The sequence below is a fragment of the Leiobunum rupestre genome, chromosome 7 (genome assembly GCF_980474605.1).
Source record: "Leiobunum rupestre chromosome 7, qqLeiRupe1.1.hap1, whole genome shotgun sequence".
Taxonomy (NCBI): domain Eukaryota; kingdom Metazoa; phylum Arthropoda; class Arachnida; order Opiliones; family Sclerosomatidae; genus Leiobunum; species Leiobunum rupestre.
The window spans coordinates 31,368,047-31,387,854 of record NC_143390.1 but is presented as its reverse complement, the minus strand read 5'-3'; the positions used below and the strand labels follow the sequence as shown (position 1 = coordinate 31,387,854).

General features: G+C 39.9%; 1 protein-coding gene across 1 annotated transcript; it reads left to right on the top strand.

The window, feature by feature from the left end:
• The first annotated feature begins 203 nt into the window (after nucleotides 1-203).
• LOC149936054 (uncharacterized) lies at nucleotides 204-13,657 on the top strand. Its single transcript, XM_090153044.1, has 3 exons — nucleotides 204-768; nucleotides 7,798-7,899; nucleotides 12,625-13,657. Exons 1-3 carry the CDS (start codon nucleotides 457-459, stop codon nucleotides 12,727-12,729), a joined length of 519 nt encoding a protein of 172 aa, XP_090009170.1. The 5' UTR covers nucleotides 204-456; the 3' UTR covers nucleotides 12,730-13,657.
• Nucleotides 13,658-19,808: the final 6,151 nt, after the last annotated feature.

The following is a 19,808-nucleotide window of genomic DNA, read 5'->3' as shown; positions in this document are numbered from 1 at the left end:
TATTAGCGCGAACGGGAAGTCAATCTCCATTTTGGTAGCCGGAGCGTTTCCGTTTCTGTCCGTAAGATCAATGAAGACGATAGGGCGAGCGCGACTTTAATAATTGCCTCTCCCCATCTCCGCCGCGGGCCGACGCTCCCGATGGATTTCCTCTCTATCTAGCGGCGGGAGAAGAGCGGGAGCGCGCCGAGAGAGAAGATAGATCTGCAGAGAAAAGACGCGGTTTTCTCTATCCTCAACCCCTTCTCCGCTATCCCGCTCGCGCGGCGGGGATAAAGCCGCTCCTATATAGGCCGCTCTCCCCCGTTCACTTTCCGTTATATAAATCTAGAGGAACCGGCGGCGCGGGCGTCCTGAGAAGAGGGATAGCGAGAGGGGGGCGGGAGCCTATAATAGGCGGAGAAGGGAGAAATCTCGGCCATCCCGACGATCGGCTTCAGTCTAGACGTCTCTAGGATGGCGTTCGGTTGGAAAACGCAGGCGCCCGGCAGTCGCGGCAACGCCGGATGGAGATACTGCTGGACTCAGTCGATTTTGGCGACGCTGTCTCTATCCTTGCTGGCCTCGCTGCTCTGCTCGCAAGCGGTTCACGTGGCCGGACTCCTGGGCAACGACGAGGGCGTCGACATCAAGGACCTGGACGAGGGCAACGTCGAGAGACTCCTCAAGTTCGTTCTGACCGAAATCCAGAAGTTGAAGGTGGAGAACAGGGAACTCGACGATTGCCACGGACTCGAAATCGGAAGTGTTCTCAGGGGGAAGAAGCAAGTGAGTTTCATTCTACGGGCCGTCGCGGAAAACATTCTTTAACCGGGGGGAGGGGGTATCGACAAAAGCGACGGCCCGATCTCGTTTCTTATTTCTTACATTTCCACCGAAGGCCTACTGGGAAATTCGGACTGAGCGACTTCGAAATTGGCTCGCTCTCTGACCATCTATCTTCTCGAGAATTTTCCAAGTCGTTTACTCCTTCCACGTACGTGACACTGAGCTTCAATTGGCTTCAATTTCAATAGCACTGTTTTCCGGCTGAAACCCGTAATCACCGGATTCCGGGAATTAGAATAACGTTCGCGATTCGGATTGAAACATCACCCGAATTCTTTTCTTATTAGTCGGTCATTCGCTATTCTTTACCGTTATGTCGATAAAATGGGGCCTCGACCTAACCACGTGGAAATGATGTAATAAAGATCAAATAACCCTTTTCGGTTTGTTATATTGTCAAGGTGAGGGGGGAAATACACGATGAAAACGGATCACTTGGGCGTATTTTACTACCAAGGCCGGGAAATTTTTCTAAACCCCCCTACCAAAAAAGACTTTCATTTTGTAAGTTCTTGAATGTTGACGACGTGCCGTAAAGCCAATAAAATTTATGATAAAAAAAATTCTAAAGGATCTCTCGGAGAAACTGTTTTTTATGGGTACGAAGGAAGAAGTTTCATTGTCATGTTTCATTTTTACGATGATGGAGTGGCCCGATTAAGAAGCCACATCGTATAGTTAGATCGTCCCTGAGTAGAGAGTCGGTACGTCGTCACACTTGGCTACGTTTTTATATTGTTGTACAAGTTTTCTTAACGACCCAAAGTTTCCCATTTTACAAAAGCGGTTGACGACGAATCGAATATTACGCGTCAATCCCAAAGATTTACGAGTTTCCAAAAGTTATTTAATTTTGATGTATAATGTACGTGGCGTAGATGAATATAAATTTCGAAGTATAAACTAGGAAATATGGCGAAATTAAAACAACCGATTTAATAAATCATAGAATTTTTTGGTCAAAACGTTTAGCCGTTTAATACGGGGCGATTATTTTAGCAACGTTCGCTGTTAATTTTTGGGATTGAAACATTTGTTTCCGCGTAATCGGCTGTCATTTTTCGAACAAAAAGCGAGAACGCCATTAATATCCTCTTAAAAAGGGGTCCGAGAACCATCTGCTAACCGCATTCCATTATTATATCTTCCCGCTCGCGCCCCATAAACAAAATCTCGCCAAAAAATAAAATAAAATGAAAGCGGCAGAGTGAGTGAGAGAGAGAGAGAGAAAGAGTGAGAGAGAGAGACAAGAAAAATGGAGATGGAGTTAAGAGCGGCCAATGCTTTAAAACGACCATACGACTTCCATTTACTAGAAAATAGGGCGCCGGAAAAAGAGAAAGGGTCCGGAGCTAAGTGGAACGCTTTCGGGGTCTTTGCATACTCGGGGTCCTCGGGGACCGTTTATTACGAGGATCTTTCATCGATATCTATCATTTAAACGAGCGAAGTTTGGATCAAATGTATCCCTCTTTTTATTTATTTCCTCTTTCGGGGACCTCCTTCTATCGGGGTCGCTTTCTGATAAATTCATTACTTAAATAGGCGCGCTAAATTCGGTCCCTTCTTCCTTCGGGACGCTTCCGGCGGCGGGTCGTTAGGCCAAAACCCTTCTATCCTCGGCGTCATGCAAATGCCAATGGTATTTTAAAAATTTAATGTTTTTGGGAGGGAAAAAATATCCGTTGGCGGCCATCCTCTCGGCCGTTTCGCAGCCCATTGCCTCTCGCTTATCGATTATCTATTCTTTCGTGGCCTTTCTCTCTCTTATCTCATATTTCACCGTCGATAAGTCTTTCCAATCGCCGTTCTTTAAGCGGGCCATACACGATGCGATTTTTCGAGCGACCGCGACTCGCGGTCGTTTGTCCTTGAAAAAATCTTACCGTGTGTAGCGTTGTTGGGAGACCAAAGACGGCGATAGCGACCGTCGCTGGTCTTCCGACCAGGGCGGGAAATTTCAGCGATTTTGACGAGTCGCAAACAAAAATCTTCTCGTGTATGGGCTAGTCGGCAGACCAGCTAATGAAATTTTCTATTTTTTTTAAATATCTATTATTTATTTATTTTATTTATTTATTTATTTATTTATTAATCTAAGTAATATAAAATTATGTTTATATAATGTAAGTAATATAAAATTATGTTTATATAATGTGAGTAATATAAAATTATGTTTATATAATGTGAGTAATATAAAATTATTTTTATATAATGTAAGTAATATAAAATTATGTTTATATAATGTAAGTAATATAAAATTATGTTTATATAATGTAAGTAATATGAAATTATGTTTATATAATGTGAGTAATATAAAATTATGTTTATATAATGTGAGTAATATAAAATTATTTTTATATAATGTAAGTAATATAAAATTATGTTTATATAATGTGAGTAATATAAAATTATTTTTATATAATGTAAGTAATATAAAATTATGTTTATATAATGTAAGTAATATAAAATTATGTTTATATAATGTAAGTAATATAAAATTATGTTTATATAATGTAAGTAATATAAAATTATGTTTATATAAATTAAATGTAAGTAATATAAAATTATGTTTATATAAATTAAATGTAAGTAATATAAAATTATGTTTATATAAATTAAATGTAAGTAAAAGCCATTGTTTCGACCATTTTCGTTTTCCTTTTTTTTTTCATCTGTAGTAATAATCACGGCAAGCGCAATACAAGCTTTTCTTTTTTTGAATAAAATTGGTGCTGTAAAACACTGTAGTCCGTGCTCTACGTCGATTTTAGGAATCTGCCTAGGCTTTGTGTTTGGTAAAATTTTTCCATTTTCGAAACATCGGGGTTTTGCCGTGTGTGGCAAAAACCGACGAGCGATCGCGATCTCCCGGATCGTAGCGACAAGTCGCCCCCCAAAAAATCGCATCGTGTATAGGGCGCTTTAGATTGCCACCATCACCACTAGGGGCGCCAGTGGCGCGTGAATCGTTCTATATAAGTTGGCGGACTCGCCGTAATTCTCTCAGCTTGGCCATCTCCCCCTGGTCCGAGATGTATTTGTCATTGTTTCTCGGCTCCTGGGGAATGTCACGTCGTCCGGCGAGCGTAAATTGGCCGTCGGGCTACTATCGAACGCGGCCCGGGCCACCTTTCATTTCGCTCGCCCCCAAAAACGCGCGTTTAAAATCTAAAAATAAAGAACCTGGTCGTCCACGTAGTTACTTATTTTTCTTCTCTTGAATTGAAATATTTCTTTGGAAAATATCGCTGTCTATATTCACGGGCGACAAGAACTTTAAAATCGCGATAGAAAAGGCCTACTGCGGCGTAAGAAAAAGGAAATTTGATTCATTGCAATATCCGTCAAACGTTCGCGTCATCCGTCTTCATATAAAGTGACACCGCCCGTATATATCGCTTTTTGATCGTTTAACTGACCTCTCAAAAAGTTCCCAAGAAATAAGAAGGGCTTTTGCAATTTCGAAAGACGCTATATGTAAAAACTTCTTCCCTACTCGATTTTGTTCGTACTCTCGTTGCGATAAAGATAAAATTTTATTATAGTTTTGTTTCTCGTACTTCGACAGCGCAAAGTCGTGATTCTGACCTTTATGGGGAATTCGGAATTCTAGGCCGTAGTAGTAATAACCGTTGAAACGCGTCCTGCGAAGAATCGGATCGCTTTCCTCAAAGGCTGGAGTCATAGAGAAACTAGTTTAAAGTCCGTCCCTTTTGTTTCTACTAGTTCCGATAGTGGGGATGAAAAAAGGGGTACGTAAGATACGCGAATATGTCGGAAGAGATTTCGTACGCGAATCCCGGTACCAGTAACATCCTGTTTCGATATGTTTGACTGAACGTCTTCCATAAACAAAACCCAGCCAGCCTCGTATCGCTTCGTTTTACGTCTTCAATATCTTTGGCCCATTCTCTTCGGATCGTTTGATGTTTTCTGTTTTGCCCTTTGGATAAAATTCGCGTTCTTTCGCTGAGACATGTATATTGCTCCGGGGAGTAAAAAAATACATTGCTTTTATGTGTTTACAAGAATGTATTCAAGGTAGCAGGGAATACGCGGTCAGCACCCTGTGCGCCTCGTGATTCCCCGTTGATAAACCACGCCTCTCCACCTTAGCCCGCGTAATCTTTTCCCTTTTCTCGCGGTACAATCTCTTCTTGTAGGCGGATACTACCGTCCTGGAATCCTGGAAAACTCTGGCTTTAGTTACCAACCTAAATAAATTCTTGATTGTAATAAATAATATGATGTGGAAACCATTTCGATTTGCGTTTGCACCCATTTCTACTACCGTGGGTGTATTCCAGCGAAACCGCCGTAGCCCAGGAGAGTTCTATAATAATCTCGCGTAGGCGCTATAGGTCCATTAGCTTTTATGGTTTAAAATTTCAGATGAAACTAAATTATTTCGAACTGAAAAGGAAATATAATTGGAAAATTTTAATTGAATGGCTGACACTCACCGAATGAAGGTACAAACCCACGCGTTTAACTTTGTATTATTTGAAACGCTCGCGGTGTATCGAAAATTATTCGTCGAAGGAGTACGTCTCCAAACAGCCTTGAGGGTAATTTTAATATTCAGCGAATTTTCGCTAAATTCGGGTGTCGAAACTCTCCCCGACGGCCGTGACTCGTTACGGCGAAGCGGGTTTCCCAATCGATAGCGAACTTTTATTTTCTTCGCATCCCAAATTCTTATAAACGGCTTTCCTAAGCGTGTTTCAAACTCTCTCCTCCAAACGAAAACCTTCTCTTCACTCGGATAATTATTCAAAATGTTAGAGACAAAGCCGACGGATTTATTTCGACAATGAAAATCAAGGTTGTCCCCGCCAGTCCTTTCATTCGTTTACGCCAAACCACTTTCATAAACATACATAAACTTTAAATTAGGGAACAAGTTTTCCTAGAAACCTAATTCGTTTCTGCATTTTATGTCGTTTAATTTTAAATCAACAACCGCAAAGTGAACGTAATGACCGCGACAATACGACGATGTCGGCTACTCTTAATCCGATTTTAAGTTTGTAATCAAAATTGTCCGATATTAAGGGAGTGTTACCTGCCGTACGAGTTTTAATAGACCGGTTAAGTCGCCCCTCGCAAACGTGAACGGGGGGAACTTGTAGCTGAGTGTATCTATACACTCTTAGAAGTTCCCCCGTTCACGTTTTTCTAAAGCGAGATTAACCTGCCAATTTGGTGTTTACCTTGAACGTTTACCAAGCAAACATTATAAGTAATTCGCCAATTCAAAGATTCGACTCAAAATTTCAATAATTTTAGATTTACTAAGGACAATTTTAATACCAATTTGGTCTTTATACGTATAAATATTTGTTTTAAATCTTTTTCGGTAGTATTTGAACACACTTACAATGTTAGTCGTTCACCTAACGCTATACGCTTGAAAAAGATTTTACTATTAAATTTAAAGATTTTTTTTCTACAAGGGTCCTCTCAAAAGCGTTTTTAAAAAAGTAAATATTCTGATAAGCCGAGAAAAAACGCCCAAAAGTAGGAGATTTTTTTTGGTCGAAGCAAAACGATTTTACGACGGTATTTACGCGGGCGTTTCCATTTTAGCCATGGGCGAGGGACAATTTTTATTCGGTAAGCCCGGGCTATAACCTAATAAAGATTCCCGGCGAATCCCGACCGGGTCAGTCCGCAATGTTTTTATTCCCCTTTCGCTGCGGGGCTGATTTATAAAGACGTTGTCAACCATACCAGTTGCGACAGGTCGGCCTCCCTTTGACACGATGCCTTTCACGAAGGCTATAAACAACCAGATTATATTGGAAGCTTTACCGAGACATTTGATCAAAATGGTGGACTAGGCCGAAATTGGGGAGAGAAAGTTAGATAATCCTAATCAAAAGGTTCTGCGAAAATTTTAAGGAATTTTTTTTAATCAGCTAGGCTAATACCCAAGGCACCACCATAAGCCTAAGTCATCAAGCGACTTTTAAAACCATTAATTCAGGTGGCCGGGTTACAATGCGTAGGAGGGTGGTGGCAACAGCTCCCTACACTAACTATTACCGTTAACCTCTACATATTTTTATGGAAGGGAAAACCAAAGAGCTCGGGAAAAAACCCCTTTAACAAGTAGGGAGAGAACTTGCAAACTCAACGCATAAGGAGTTGTTCCGAGTTTTCACCCAGTGCCACAATCTGGGATCGAACCCGGCTCCTTTTGCTGCGAGGCGAAAGTGCTAACCACTCCGCCTCCCCACTTAGAGTTTTAGAACATTAAGGTTAAACAGTATTTAAAGTCCATGCTGCTTGGTTCTGCGCTTGTTGCAGCCTACTTCCAGGGGCTAGTAGGCCACACTTTGAAGCTCTCTGGCGCTCTTTTAACTCATCGTAGGAAAATGGGAAGAAAACAGGCATACTTCTCAACTTACCCCCTACAACTCCTTAAAATTTTTGCAGAACCTTTTGAAACACCCTGTATAGACGAATCACGTCACGTGAAAGCTACCTTATAACTTTAAAGCTTTAAATGCCCCGCCCAACGTGGGTTTAATAGAGAGGCTCCAAGTTCACTGTTGCCTATTAGAGGTGTTTCGTGCCTTTTAAATCGACGCTTTAAGCCATCGATAAATTGATTAGCCCATCTCACGATATTAACGTTATATAAATGATTTTGAGTATGGGGTATCTATCGGAGACGAACCAAACTACGCGTAAGTTTCTTATCAGCTACGAACTCTTTTTATCTTCGTAGAACCGGCATATTAATACGATAAATGAACTCGCGAATATCTCTTTTTCTTCTCGTTTGGGGAAGTTTAATATAGCTTTTGGGCGTAAATATTTTATCTCAATCGGAACTATTAGGAAAATAGTTGCTCGTTCAAATTCGAAGCCTATCTCAGTGTTGCGTTCTTTCATCTTATTCAATTATTTAAACGATTATTTTTGCACAAGTTCAAAGCGTACCTTTGCTTTTTACAGACGCAAAAAACTGTCACGTATTCGTTGACGTTAAAAGTACAACCCACTGATTTAGTCAGTGACGAATGCAGTCAGAGGAATTCTACGTCGAGTTCGTTACACGTAAGTATACGTCAAAAGGACTCTTTTCAATTTGAATTAATTTTAATTTCAAATTTAATAGGGCTTTTAGTCCAATTAGAAGCTTCATCACGTTAGATTTAAATATTAATTTTGATTTTAAAATCAGTGGCAGCGCCAGGCATTTTGGGTCAGGTATGCTAAGTTATATAAGAGGTCTCCCCTGTTGTTATATTTTGGAACCTTAGAAGGATTTTGGACCGCTTTTTGTTTTATAAAGATAACAAAATATGTTGATTCTTACTCAATAGCTTTCTGTAGTATTTTGAGATAATTATTACTTAACCCCCAAAGGATTTAGATTATTTTAAATCTTTGAAAAAGCTTTAAGCGCCACCACTGTTTCAAATGCTTTATGATATAATACATTTGGGTTTAAATTTGATATAAAGCTAGAGATTCTGTCAGAAACGAAAAAGTGTTTTTTAACAACACGTGCTTTTAAAATGGTTCTAATTTTCAAAATGTAGAAATTATTTCGAGTTTTGTTTCGCTTATAATCCCCGATTTATAACCGTAAACAAAATCGTAAAATTCAAAATCGCAAGGTTATTTAAAAGTTTTGTTTTCCGTATATTTGTTATATGACCCGTTTTATTATGAACGCCTTGGTGACAACACATTTTCCATTCGAATTATAAAGGGTCGCGTAAGGATTAAAAATTTAGTTTCAGGCGTGTTTGACTGTGGAGGTTCAGAGCTTTCTCTAATTATTTTGCAAATTGGAAAAAGGGGAAAACTTTAAGCCGTCGTATTTTAAGCTCTTTAAAAGTTAAAATAGCATCGTGTCTCCCGATGTTTCTTGAATATTTAATTTCGCATTCGAATAACGCGACCGGTATTAAATATAATAATAATAATTATCAGCTAGGCTAATACCCAAGGCCCCACCATAGGCCTATTCAGGTGGCCGGGTTTCAATGCGTAGGAGGGTGGTGGCAAGCCCTGCATGTCAAGCGAGCCAACAGCTCTCTACACTAACTATTACCGTTAACCTCTACAAGTTTTTATGTCAAGGGGAAAACGAAGAGCTCGGGGGAAAACCCCTTAAAAAAGTAGGGAGAGAACTTGAAAACTCAACGCGGAAGGAGTTTTTGTTTTAACCTCACCATACGCGAATAATAGAGTATGAAATATTGGCTTAAACCTAATGAAAAATAAACTAATAAGAAGTTTTATAACATACCTTTATTATACATGTATTGTTTGGTTAACATCCAAAAGTTTCCTGTTTTAAAACTTCAATTTTGACAGGAAATCATTCGAAGAAGCTTTCGGCCGAAACGGGAACAAAACAGATTTAAGCTAAGTATAGATCATCTACGCGAATAATTATGAAGTGACGCGAGAATGGCCAAGAGTTTGACCGAGAGGAAAGGGGAATTTTAGCTGTAGGGCGATTTTGCCCTAATGTAATCCGTCTGAAATTTGAGTTAATCTCCGCCTAATAACTGTAGAGAATTCCGTTTAAAGAGGATGAATGGATAAGCCGGCTTTCATGAATAATTTAGAGTATTTAATATACTTATATAGAAAGGGAAGATGCAGTATTAAGTTAATCCCCGCATTAAAGAGAGGAGGAAGACGTTGATGTAACTTCCTCTCATCAAGCCGAGCTCTTCGCATTTTTTAGGTGTACGCGGGCGTTATTAATCCGATGGTAATTGCTTTCTTTAAAAATTCGAAAGATTGGAAAATTTGGTCGGAGCTCGCCGAATATGTTCATTTATCTTTTGATTAACGCCAGGCCGTCAGTCGAGCGAAACTATTTAACTTATTCGTAAGGACGTACTCGGGGCTTGGCATACGTCCGAAGTAAAGGATAGCTAGTGATAAGGTTCGAGAGATTCGTCAAACGTAGACCTCGGGAAACGGAATTTGTCGGATCGGATTAAATAAATCATTTTTATCCGTCGCTTCGTTCGTATATTTTCGCGTCCTCGGGTCGTTTGAGGCCGACGCTCTTTGACCTTTTCCGTTATAATGGTTTCGTAGAAGGATACTTTACGCGGTCCAATTATACCGATTCGAAGACCCTAAGAACCATTTGATATAAGTATCTTCCTAATACCGAAATTGTAAGTTACCACGCAAAACTACCCGCGTGGGTAGTTACCATTCCCGGCGTTTTCTTATCTAATACGATAGAACCCGATAACAGGACGGATAAAGCGTTGCTATTTTAGAACGCATGCTTTTTGCTTTAAATTTCCCAATTCACTCATCTCTATGAAGGACATTTAACACGGGAAGAGCTGATACCGCCAGTTGGCCTACCGCGAAAGAAAATGGCCTATAAATAGACGTGTAGGCCCGGTGATAGGCTCGCTAAAATGATCACTGCTTAAATATGAAAGAAAATATTTCTTTCGAAATCGTTTTTATCCCGCAAAACGCGTTTTCGCGAGATATATCCGTTCAAGCGAATGTAGTGGGATGAAAATAGAGAGAAAAGGGGGAAAACTACTGTATTTTCTTCTGGCGTAAGCGTCTTCTCCGATATGAGGAGTCGTAAAAAGGTACGAGGCAAATTTATGGTCTTCCCGCCTGCAGGAAGAAAGGAATTTTCGGCGCTGTTTTTTCCAACCTCCGTCCGCGCATTCCGACCCGAAAATCCTCGTCAGCCGTGATTAGTTTTCTTTAATAACTTTGGCCATCCTCTTTTATTACCCCGTGCCCTGATAGCGGTCGCCGTTTAATCGACTATTTAGCGGAAGCTAGGGACGCCGTACCACCTTCGTCCACTCGTCATCCACGCTGTTGGTTCAATTCGTACCGCGTACATCAGCCATTACAAGTTTACCTCGTGGTATAAGCTTATTTAATCTTGGTCAACTATTCGCGTTGTGTTTTCAGATAAGAAAGCGCCGTCCTCGTAAGCGTTTCTTTAAACAGGGAAGAGAGGGAGGGTCACATTACCCGAGTATAATTACATCGCTCGTTAACTAGCGACACCTTTTAGTATATCGCTTTCGTCTTTACCTTTCGTCGTTCTTAGGATGGTCGAGGACTAAAAAGTAGAGGGGTGTACCTTACGCGTTGCCCAGCGATGTTACCTCGACGACTACCTAATTAAAGTCTGGAAGGACTTTTTCGTCCGAGGTCATAAAGCCGGGAATTAAGTGCAGACGCGGTCGTTAGCTCTATAGGCGTTCCTTGGCGGAAGTTATTTATGAATCGAGTCTAGCTAGTGACATTTTGAAGCTGTTAGACCTAGACAAAATGCCACGGAATTAAAATAGGATAGGGTACCACCGAGACCATGTAACTTTCTAAGCTATTTCCCCCCTTTTTACTTTGAAATTAACAGCGTTTAAAGGGAATATAACCTCTGGTATTTCTATCGCCTTCTCACAGGGTTCCATTATAGACCGCTCCCTCCAATGACTTTTGACATTTTCGGCGTTGCTTAGTGGTTTGTTGAAGAGGGTTCTTCCGTAAAGAGAGCGTTGGTGGTTATATTCCCTTTAAAGGAAAAATAACCTCTGCAATTTATGTCGTCCCTCCGAAGGGTTCCAATATTGACCGCTCCCTCCTATTCACGGTGACAATTTCGGCGCTGCTTAGTGGAGATAGTCCCTCAAATTGTTCCGATGATCCGTAAGTAACGCGTTGAAGGTTATATTTCGTTTAAAGGGAAAAAGTCTACTGACCATGTTTTTTAAGGTACATACTAACAGTTAGTCAAGGCTATTTTAAACCTGCGGCAGAAATATGAAACGCTTAACTTTATCATCCCTTTAAGTTTGTAATTTTGATTATACTCCCTTTAAGTGTGTACTTTTTACTATACTACCTTTAAGTTTGTACTTTTGATTATACTCCCTTTATGTTTGTACTTTTGATTATACACAATTTAAGTGTGTAATTTTTACTATACTACCTTTAAGTTTGTACTTTTGATTATATTCCCTTTAAGTTTGTTGTTTTTAATAAATTCTCCTTAAGTTTGTAGTTTTTAAGGAACTATTTTTAAGTTTGTAGTTTTGATTATACTCCCTTTAAGTTTGTAATTTTTAAGGAACTCCTTTTAAGATTGTAGTTTCGATTATACTCCCTTTAAGTTTGTAGTTTTGAACTTTTGATTATCCCCCTTTCAGATTTTAGTTTTTATTATACGCCCTTTAAGTTTGTAGTTTCGATTATACTCCCTTTATGCTTGTAGTTTTGATTATACTCCCTTTATGTTCGAAGTTTTGATTATCCCACTTTCAGATTTTAGTTTTTATTATACGCCCTTTAAGTATGTCGTTTTTACTATAAGTCCTTTAAGTTTGTAGTTTCGATTATACTCCCTTTAATTGTAACCTGGCCACCTGTTTAACGGCATTAAAAAGTCGCAAGATGACTTGGGCCTAAGGTGGTGCCTCGGGTATTAGACTAGCTGATTAATTTGGTAGTTTTAAGATTTGGTTTTTTGAAGGAAATATTTTGAAACTGAACTATTTTAAGTGGACGCAAATTCAACCTTGCGAAAACGTTTAGAAGCAGTTGAGATACGCCTCGTGTAGATAAACAATCTAGAAAATGCGCGCTTTTATTTCAAGATTTATTTGTCTAGTGCGGGGCGCTTTCCAAAAGCCATAACCCGGAATGAAAGGGAAAGAATTGAGGCCCATTTAAAGCGTTGCTCCCGCAAGAGTAGTCTTGATTATCTTTTCTGTATCTTCTTCTTCTTGTTCTTCTTTTCCGGCACGCGCGGCTTAGCCCGAAATCTGCGAAGCTGAAGTTGTGGAAGACGACAAAAGCGGCTCCTCCGGGATGACGCTCCTCAGATCCGCCTGTCTTCAAGTAGAGGAACTTCAAGACTAAAAAGAGAGCGAGAAACAGCGCCGCGGGTGGCGGAGAGCGTAATTACGTCGTCATCTACTTGTATATAAAAAAGAAAAAATAATAAAAAATGCATCCCAGCAGCCGTCGCTATAAGCATTCCTATGGAAAGAAAAATAATTTCATCATTGTCCAGCCAAAACCAAAAAATAATACTATCAATTTGAAGAATTATTCATACATTTATCTTCGATTCTAAAACAGGCCTCGTCTATCTGTGTAATATCAAGCCTACTTTTGTTATTTATTTTATTTTCGATATTTAAAACACTTAGGCTATCGTTATAGGGAGACATCGCGGTATATTAAAGTTTATTTTAAAATGTCATATTTAAATTTTCAAATTTGTTAACGGATGAAATCTACTTCGGGGTATAACCCTTTGACCCAACCTGTATACCGGCCATCGATTGTTTTGTTCGCAACAGAGGCGTAGCGATTAAAAAGTGTTTTCCAGGTTCCTAACTAGTTAACCAGGCTGGTTTATTCACCAACACGACGATATGTATTATTAACACTGTGTTAGTATTGTTATAAATATTTTATTTGTATATAACGAGTACACTTTAATTAAATGAAAAATGCCAGTATACGGTGTTAGACATATACACGTGTCCGTCGAGTAATAGACGCTGTATTTAATTAAGTGTTTATATTTATATTATTTTTTAATTACGGTAATATTTTTCCTTAACGAAACTTGCCTATAGACCATCCTGCCCTCTTTCATCTATATTGTTCTTGTACGAGACAATAAATAATAATAATGGCTACGTAAAACTATTTGACAGTATGTATAACTCGACATCGCTGATTCGAGACATTTTTGTATATTAGGAATAAGAAAAGAATATATACATATATTTGCTGTATATTGTCATTTTCAAACCTTATATTCGATTAAAATGCCGTTCTCTCGTTTGAATTATCATTTTGGTCTCTGCTCACCGAAAACATTAAATGGGAATGGCCAAGCTTTAACCAGTTAGATAGCCATATAGCCCATTAAAAACTAAAATTTATGGCGAAAACCGCGTCAAAAAATATTGAGTGGTTAGTTTTCAATAAAATAAAGAAATTTCGGGAAATCGAAAAGCGCGCGTCCGCCGCGACACCTGGTAAGAAGTCGGTGAGACAGAAAAACAACGTAAAAGCGCGCGCTGCTGAAGACGCAAAAAAATTGTTTTGAACGCGATTTTAAAAGTGAGGATAGTTCGCAAATCGCTCATACGGGGTTCGGGGCGCTGGCGGCAGCCCCTAAGATGGCGGCGAAAATTCAAACTCAAACACCTGGCGTTATTTTTAGTTTCAACGTTTTGGGCCAAAAGCTATTTTTTCAAGACAAAAAAAGGTACGTGTTAGTATATTGAACGTCTTGTTAATCTTTTGATACGGAAATAAGGCCCTATTTGGAAAAGCTTGGCCGTTCCCCTTTAAGTTCTTCGCTGATTTTGTTACTAAATGACGCAATTTTAGAAGTACTTTAAAAAGCGTAAATACATAATTATAAACGTAAACGACTTTACGTCTGGCGGCACTCAATATCGCGATGTTACCATTAAGGGCAGACACGTTAAATTGGACCTCAAACTCGTCCGCGGAGTCTGACTCAAACCAGCGTATATAAACTTTGACAAGAAGGGCCCTTTGTAACGAGCGCCCTCTTACGTGTCTCGGCGTTAGTGACGCCGAGAGCAATCTTCTCCGAAACAATTGTTGTGTCGTTGCTCCGGCCAGCACGGACTATATGGTTTCTCTTTATTGGAATCTCGCTGCGGAAGCGCGACTCACCCGATAACCTTGTCGAAGGCTGGGAAGCCCGCTTCGAAGCTTGGCGCCATTGCGGGGGTCAGCCGTTGTCCACTTTATATTCGCTCCTTCTAATAAAGGCTCTCCGAGGAAACAAGAAAAAGAAAGGCCCTGATCCGTGGATTTGACCCGGTTGTTTAGTCCGGCAGCGCGGGTTGATTCCACCCGGCACAAATAGGTTTTTTTTTCTTTTGTTTTGTCAATATTAGGGAGCCCACTTTTTCTCTCTCTTTTTTCTAATCTCGATAAAGGGCCAGCTCTTGGCCCTCGCTTCTTCTTCGAAAAACAAACTCCCCAAACCGTATTCTCTCGGAGGTCCTGATAAAGCGAAGTTACGTAAGCTTATGGCGGGCAGGGACGCGCCTCGGAATTGTCGACCAGTATAACGAAGTCGATGGCGATCGGCTGCCGGGTTCTCCTGGATGGATGAAAGGGAACGCGCTGGCTCTGGGAGAGAAGAGAACGTAGTTTCCCTGTTAAGAAAGAAGAGGGAAGGAGCGCATCTGCGTATACGGAAAAGTTTCTCCTTTTCTTTGGCACGTACCCCGTGGCCAAGTCGCCCGTTTCCGAAACTCTTCAATCATGGCAGCAGTGCGACGCCATCGTATCGGCTGCTGGCCATTTCCAGCTCTACCAACGAGTGAAACAATATGGACAAGGACGTAATAAACGGCACAGCCACCGAAAATTTTGGGTTGCAGACCCTAAGAAAACTTTATGTATCCGTGTCCTCGTAAGTAGTTTATTGTAACCAATAATTTAATCGGGTTAACAAAGAATATGTAACCGCAACTATAGAACTACCGCGTATAACCAGAAGTAAATGAACCGAAGTTATCATGTTGGAGTTGTTTTCCTTACGAAATTACACTCTTAAAAATATTGGGTTGTTTTTGACCCAAATTGGGTTGTTTTTTTACCCATTGTTGGGTCAGTATTTAACCAAACAAAATATTGGGTTGTTTTAGTTTTCACCCAAAACGGGTTATTTTCAAAACGCTATTTTGGGTTAAATTTATATGGGTTGAACATTAGCCCAAAATATGGTTAATATATTACTAAATTTTGGGTTATAATTAAACAATTAATTGGGTTGTTTTTTTACCCATTGTTGGGTCAGTATTTAACCAAACAAAATATTGGGTGGTTTTCGTTTTAACCCAAAATGGGTTATTAAAATAATGATATTTTGGGTTAAATTTATAAGTTACCCAAAATATGGTTAATATATGACTCAATTTTGGGTTATAAATTAACAATTAAATTGGTTTATAAATTCGATCACACTGGAAAGAATATCGTAGGGCCTTGGCAATTTGCAATAAATTTAAACAAGGGAACTCATTACGTTCTTCCGCTAAAATATCAACACAACATAAAAAAATAAATTTAACATATCGGAAAAATTTAAATTATAAATAGTAAATTAAATTAAAAATATTCTATACCTTTAGAATCAAAAATTAGGAATCCTTCCATGGAAACGATGCAAGAATGGAGCAAATTTTTTAATTTCCAGTCTTCCAAAAACTACAAGTTCGATGGACACATTTTCGATGCACATATCGTGTTTGGCACGTGGGAACTTTAAATTTGATAGTATGACCCAATTTTGGGTTGCTATTATATTATCTTAAAAACAACCTAATTTTGTTTAACCCAAATTTTGCGTTTCAAGATTTTCAACTTCATTTGGGTTATTTCGGTAACTTTGGTTCATTTACTTCTGGTATAACTCAATTGATTATTAGGACACCTCCGTGTTATAATAATAATTAAATCTGTAGCTTTGGTTGTATAAAGATGATTAAATCGTGATAACATTTTTAAACTTGATTATAAGGATACCCTGTAACAGAGTGACTCGCGCCTCAGCCTTTCTTCTATGATTCCGAGAAGACAATCTACGCCTACATGGAAAGAGATCCCGCAATCGTCCAAGGGTGTCTTCTTATACTAGGAGAAGCTGATGGGCGTGGTTTTTCTTCCGAAATTAATCTTGTGAGAAGTATGCCTGTTTTTTCCCCATTTTAAAAGAGTGCCAGAGAGTTTCAAAGTGTGGCCTACTTAGAGGTCGGGGATGGTTAACTTTTATTCAATAGATAAAGCTCTCAAAATTATTCGTAAAATGTTTTGATCAAGTAATTTATATTTCTGTATTATCCGATTAATTTTTTGATAAATTTGTAAAATTAATCGGTAAAACGACGTTTTTTTCGATAAAAAGCTCAAATTTTACGAATAATATATCTTTTTTAAACATTTTCCGAAATATTAACCGGTGAATTTCTTTGTTTACATTTTTTTCCCGAAGAAAAACAATTTAAACATGGATAATGATTAACCGTTACCGACCTCTAGGCCTACTAGCCCCTGGAAGTAGGCTGCAACACTGTTTAATTTTACTTTTTTACGTTGGTTACCTCGATTTGTTTACAAAGTCCTTTTTTACTTATCACACGAACCCAAACTTTAATGTTCGCATTTCCCTGTTGTTTGGTTTTGCGATTGTTGCAGCCTACTTCCAGTAGGCCACACTTTGAAGCTCTCTGACGCTCTTTTAACACATCGTAGGAAAAAAAACAGGCATACTTCTCATCTCACCCCTTACAACTCCTTAAAATTTTGCATAACCTTTTGAAACACTCTGTAGATCCAAGGTAATATATGTTTAGTACAAATATAGCCCTAATTTAAAAAAAAATCTCAAAAGTACGTAACGCCCACTACATCAGCGGTGGATGATTCTTCCGGTTTCGAAGTTGGGTATTGATAAAGTGGGTGATTGCGGCAAACCAAACTTTTTTCATCAATCGCGTATATAGCTCGGTCCTTTCTGATGGGGGGAGGGGAGGAATGGGGGCTTTTTTTCCTAATAAGAAGCTAGAGGGGATCCCCGTCCAAATAGTTGTTCCTTTCGCTCTTCTTATTCAGAAAATTCCCTTTAGTATCGCGGCGCGGATATTGTTGGCGAGGAAGGAAAGAAGGGCTAAGAGTTCTCATCCATTAACTAGTACGAAGCAATCAGGCGAGTAATGCGTCATCCGCCACCCTGTTGTCACAATAACGCCCTCCTTATCAATATCGTGACGTCATCTATAGGCTTTAGCCTCCCAACCTTCTCGTGATTGATTTGCCTATTGAAATCGCGCGCCACCTACAATCTTTCGTTTCTATAATCTCTACTAACCGTACGCTCGTAGACTCTACCCCTGAACAATACCTTAGGTTGAAATGCCAGATAACCCTCGCGGCGATATCTCGTTGACTTTTTCTTTGATTTTTGAGTGTTGGAGTTGCGAATAACTCGCTTGATCGTATTTAAATTCTATCTATAGGCGGCGTGATGAATGGTTGTTCGTATTTACTTTTTATCGCAACCGGGGAATCCCAATGATCCGAATCGCTTCCTCTCGAGTCGTTGGGTACTTTTGAAGTGGCCGTTTGTTCTTTTTATCCGTAGTTTAAAAGTGGTCATTTGGCCTAGTTCCATCTCGTCTCTTCTAACGTGTCTTTTGAAGCTGGAAATAAAAGGAAAAATCACCGGCATCGAGCGGCGGTGGTCACTACACGGACGATGTGTATTTTTGCGGAATAGTCGGGAGGGAAGGATGGAGGCGGGGGAACCTATCTGAGTTTGATGTTGGAACGCTCCATTAAGTTTCAACAAACCTACTTCTCTTCCTAGCTCTTAATATACGGAAGCGGCTACCTTTGGAAGTCAACTTCGTCGGTTGGAGAAGGTAAATATCACGTTTCGCTAAATCCGGAGAAAAGCTGAACAATCCGAATGCTACACTCGGGAATGAAACTTACGAGCTCCGCGCGAATCCTTAACTTACACGCCTATCGAAAACGCGTGGAGATAACGTTAAGAAGTCGCGTCGGGCGGTGGCGATGTACGCCTTTATCCGTAGCAAACGAGAGAATCCGTGATTTTTGGGGAACGGCGTCCCTTCCCGGAATAGAAACGGTTCATCAAAAGCCTCGAGATGGAAAGGTCAATATTTGACATTCATCGGGAAGCGAGGGGGATCCTCGGCGACTTATTTATAGAGAGTGGCAATCGTCGATCGAAAGTTGGCCATTCTTATTGGAAATCTCTGTTGCTCCTTTCTGTCTCTGCAATGAAGCGCGGCCCTTAATTCCCCGGCTATGGCCTAAAAGCGCGGGCGCCGCGGTCGTTTTGCCGGCTCGCTACCTCCGACATTCGCATTGATTCCGAATATTTGTCTTGTCCCGGCGAACGGATCCACCCGGCCTTCGCCATCTGGCTCGGTGTCGTTTCCCCCGAACCCAATCGATGCTCCGATTTCCAAATACTTTTATTCCGCAATTGGAAATGGAGATGAAGCTCTGTTGATTCGAGCATTAAATTTCGTCCGTTTAACAACCCTCATTGTTTTTGGACGATGGCTGTTTGGTAATTGGGACCCATTTCGGATGAATGAAGGCGTCGCGCCTATTGGCGGCACGTCGTGACGTCGATCGCCTTCCGGGTCGTCTTAGAAATCGTGAAAGTAAAAAGAAGATAAAGTAACCGCTTTTTACCAAAGTAACTTTTTATATCATATTTCACAGGCCTCAATAAAGGTTGGGGGGGGGGGGTGGAATCGCTCAAATTGATAGAAGGCCGGAAGAGGTTATTTTTCGTAACCTCTTGAACCCTTACTTTTTCCCCTTTTCATTTCGTTTCCTCTCGACACTCCACAAATCAGTGGTTCACGAAATTGGATTCAAGAAGACTCTACTTGGAGATATTTTGGTCGACTTCGGTGTTGTCATTGGCGCGAGTATTTCATACTACTTACAAACCGTTGACACATCTCTCTGGTTCCGCTTATTAGACCAAAAACTACCAGAACGACACCCGAAAATAACACCTTACACTAAAAATATTCAGGATGCCGATAAGGAACGCGAGAAAAATCGCATTATTTTGGTCTGTGCTAAGACCTTTCTAAAAACCACAAATTTCAGCATCTTTCCCGTAACCGGCTTCAACCGCTAAGTTTTACTTTCGGCTGTACGTCAAGCAAACTAACATCGAGGATTAGGGTTTTCCAGTTTTATCTTTTTTTTCTTCATACAAACCGGATTATTCAGTTTAAAATATATATATAAAAGTTCTTTCTGGAACTTCGAAGATAAGACTTAAATCCAACTAGACTTTTATTCTTTAAAGAAAAATGCGATTTCCGTGTTGAGGGTGGAATGGCGCGCGCACTTGGCGGATCGTGTTAATCAAATGG

Coding starts and splice junctions, on each gene's coding strand:
- LOC149936054 (XM_090153044.1), top strand. CDS start 457: ATGGCGTTCGGTTGGAAAACGCAGGCGCCCGGCAGTCGCGGCAACGCC. Junction 769..7,797: donor TTCTCAGGGGGAAGAAGCAA/GTGAGTTTCATT, acceptor TGCTTTTTACAG/ACGCAAAAAACTGTCACGTA. Junction 7,900..12,624: donor CTACGTCGAGTTCGTTACAC/GTAAGTATACGT, acceptor CGCGCGGCTTAG/CCCGAAATCTGCGAAGCTGA.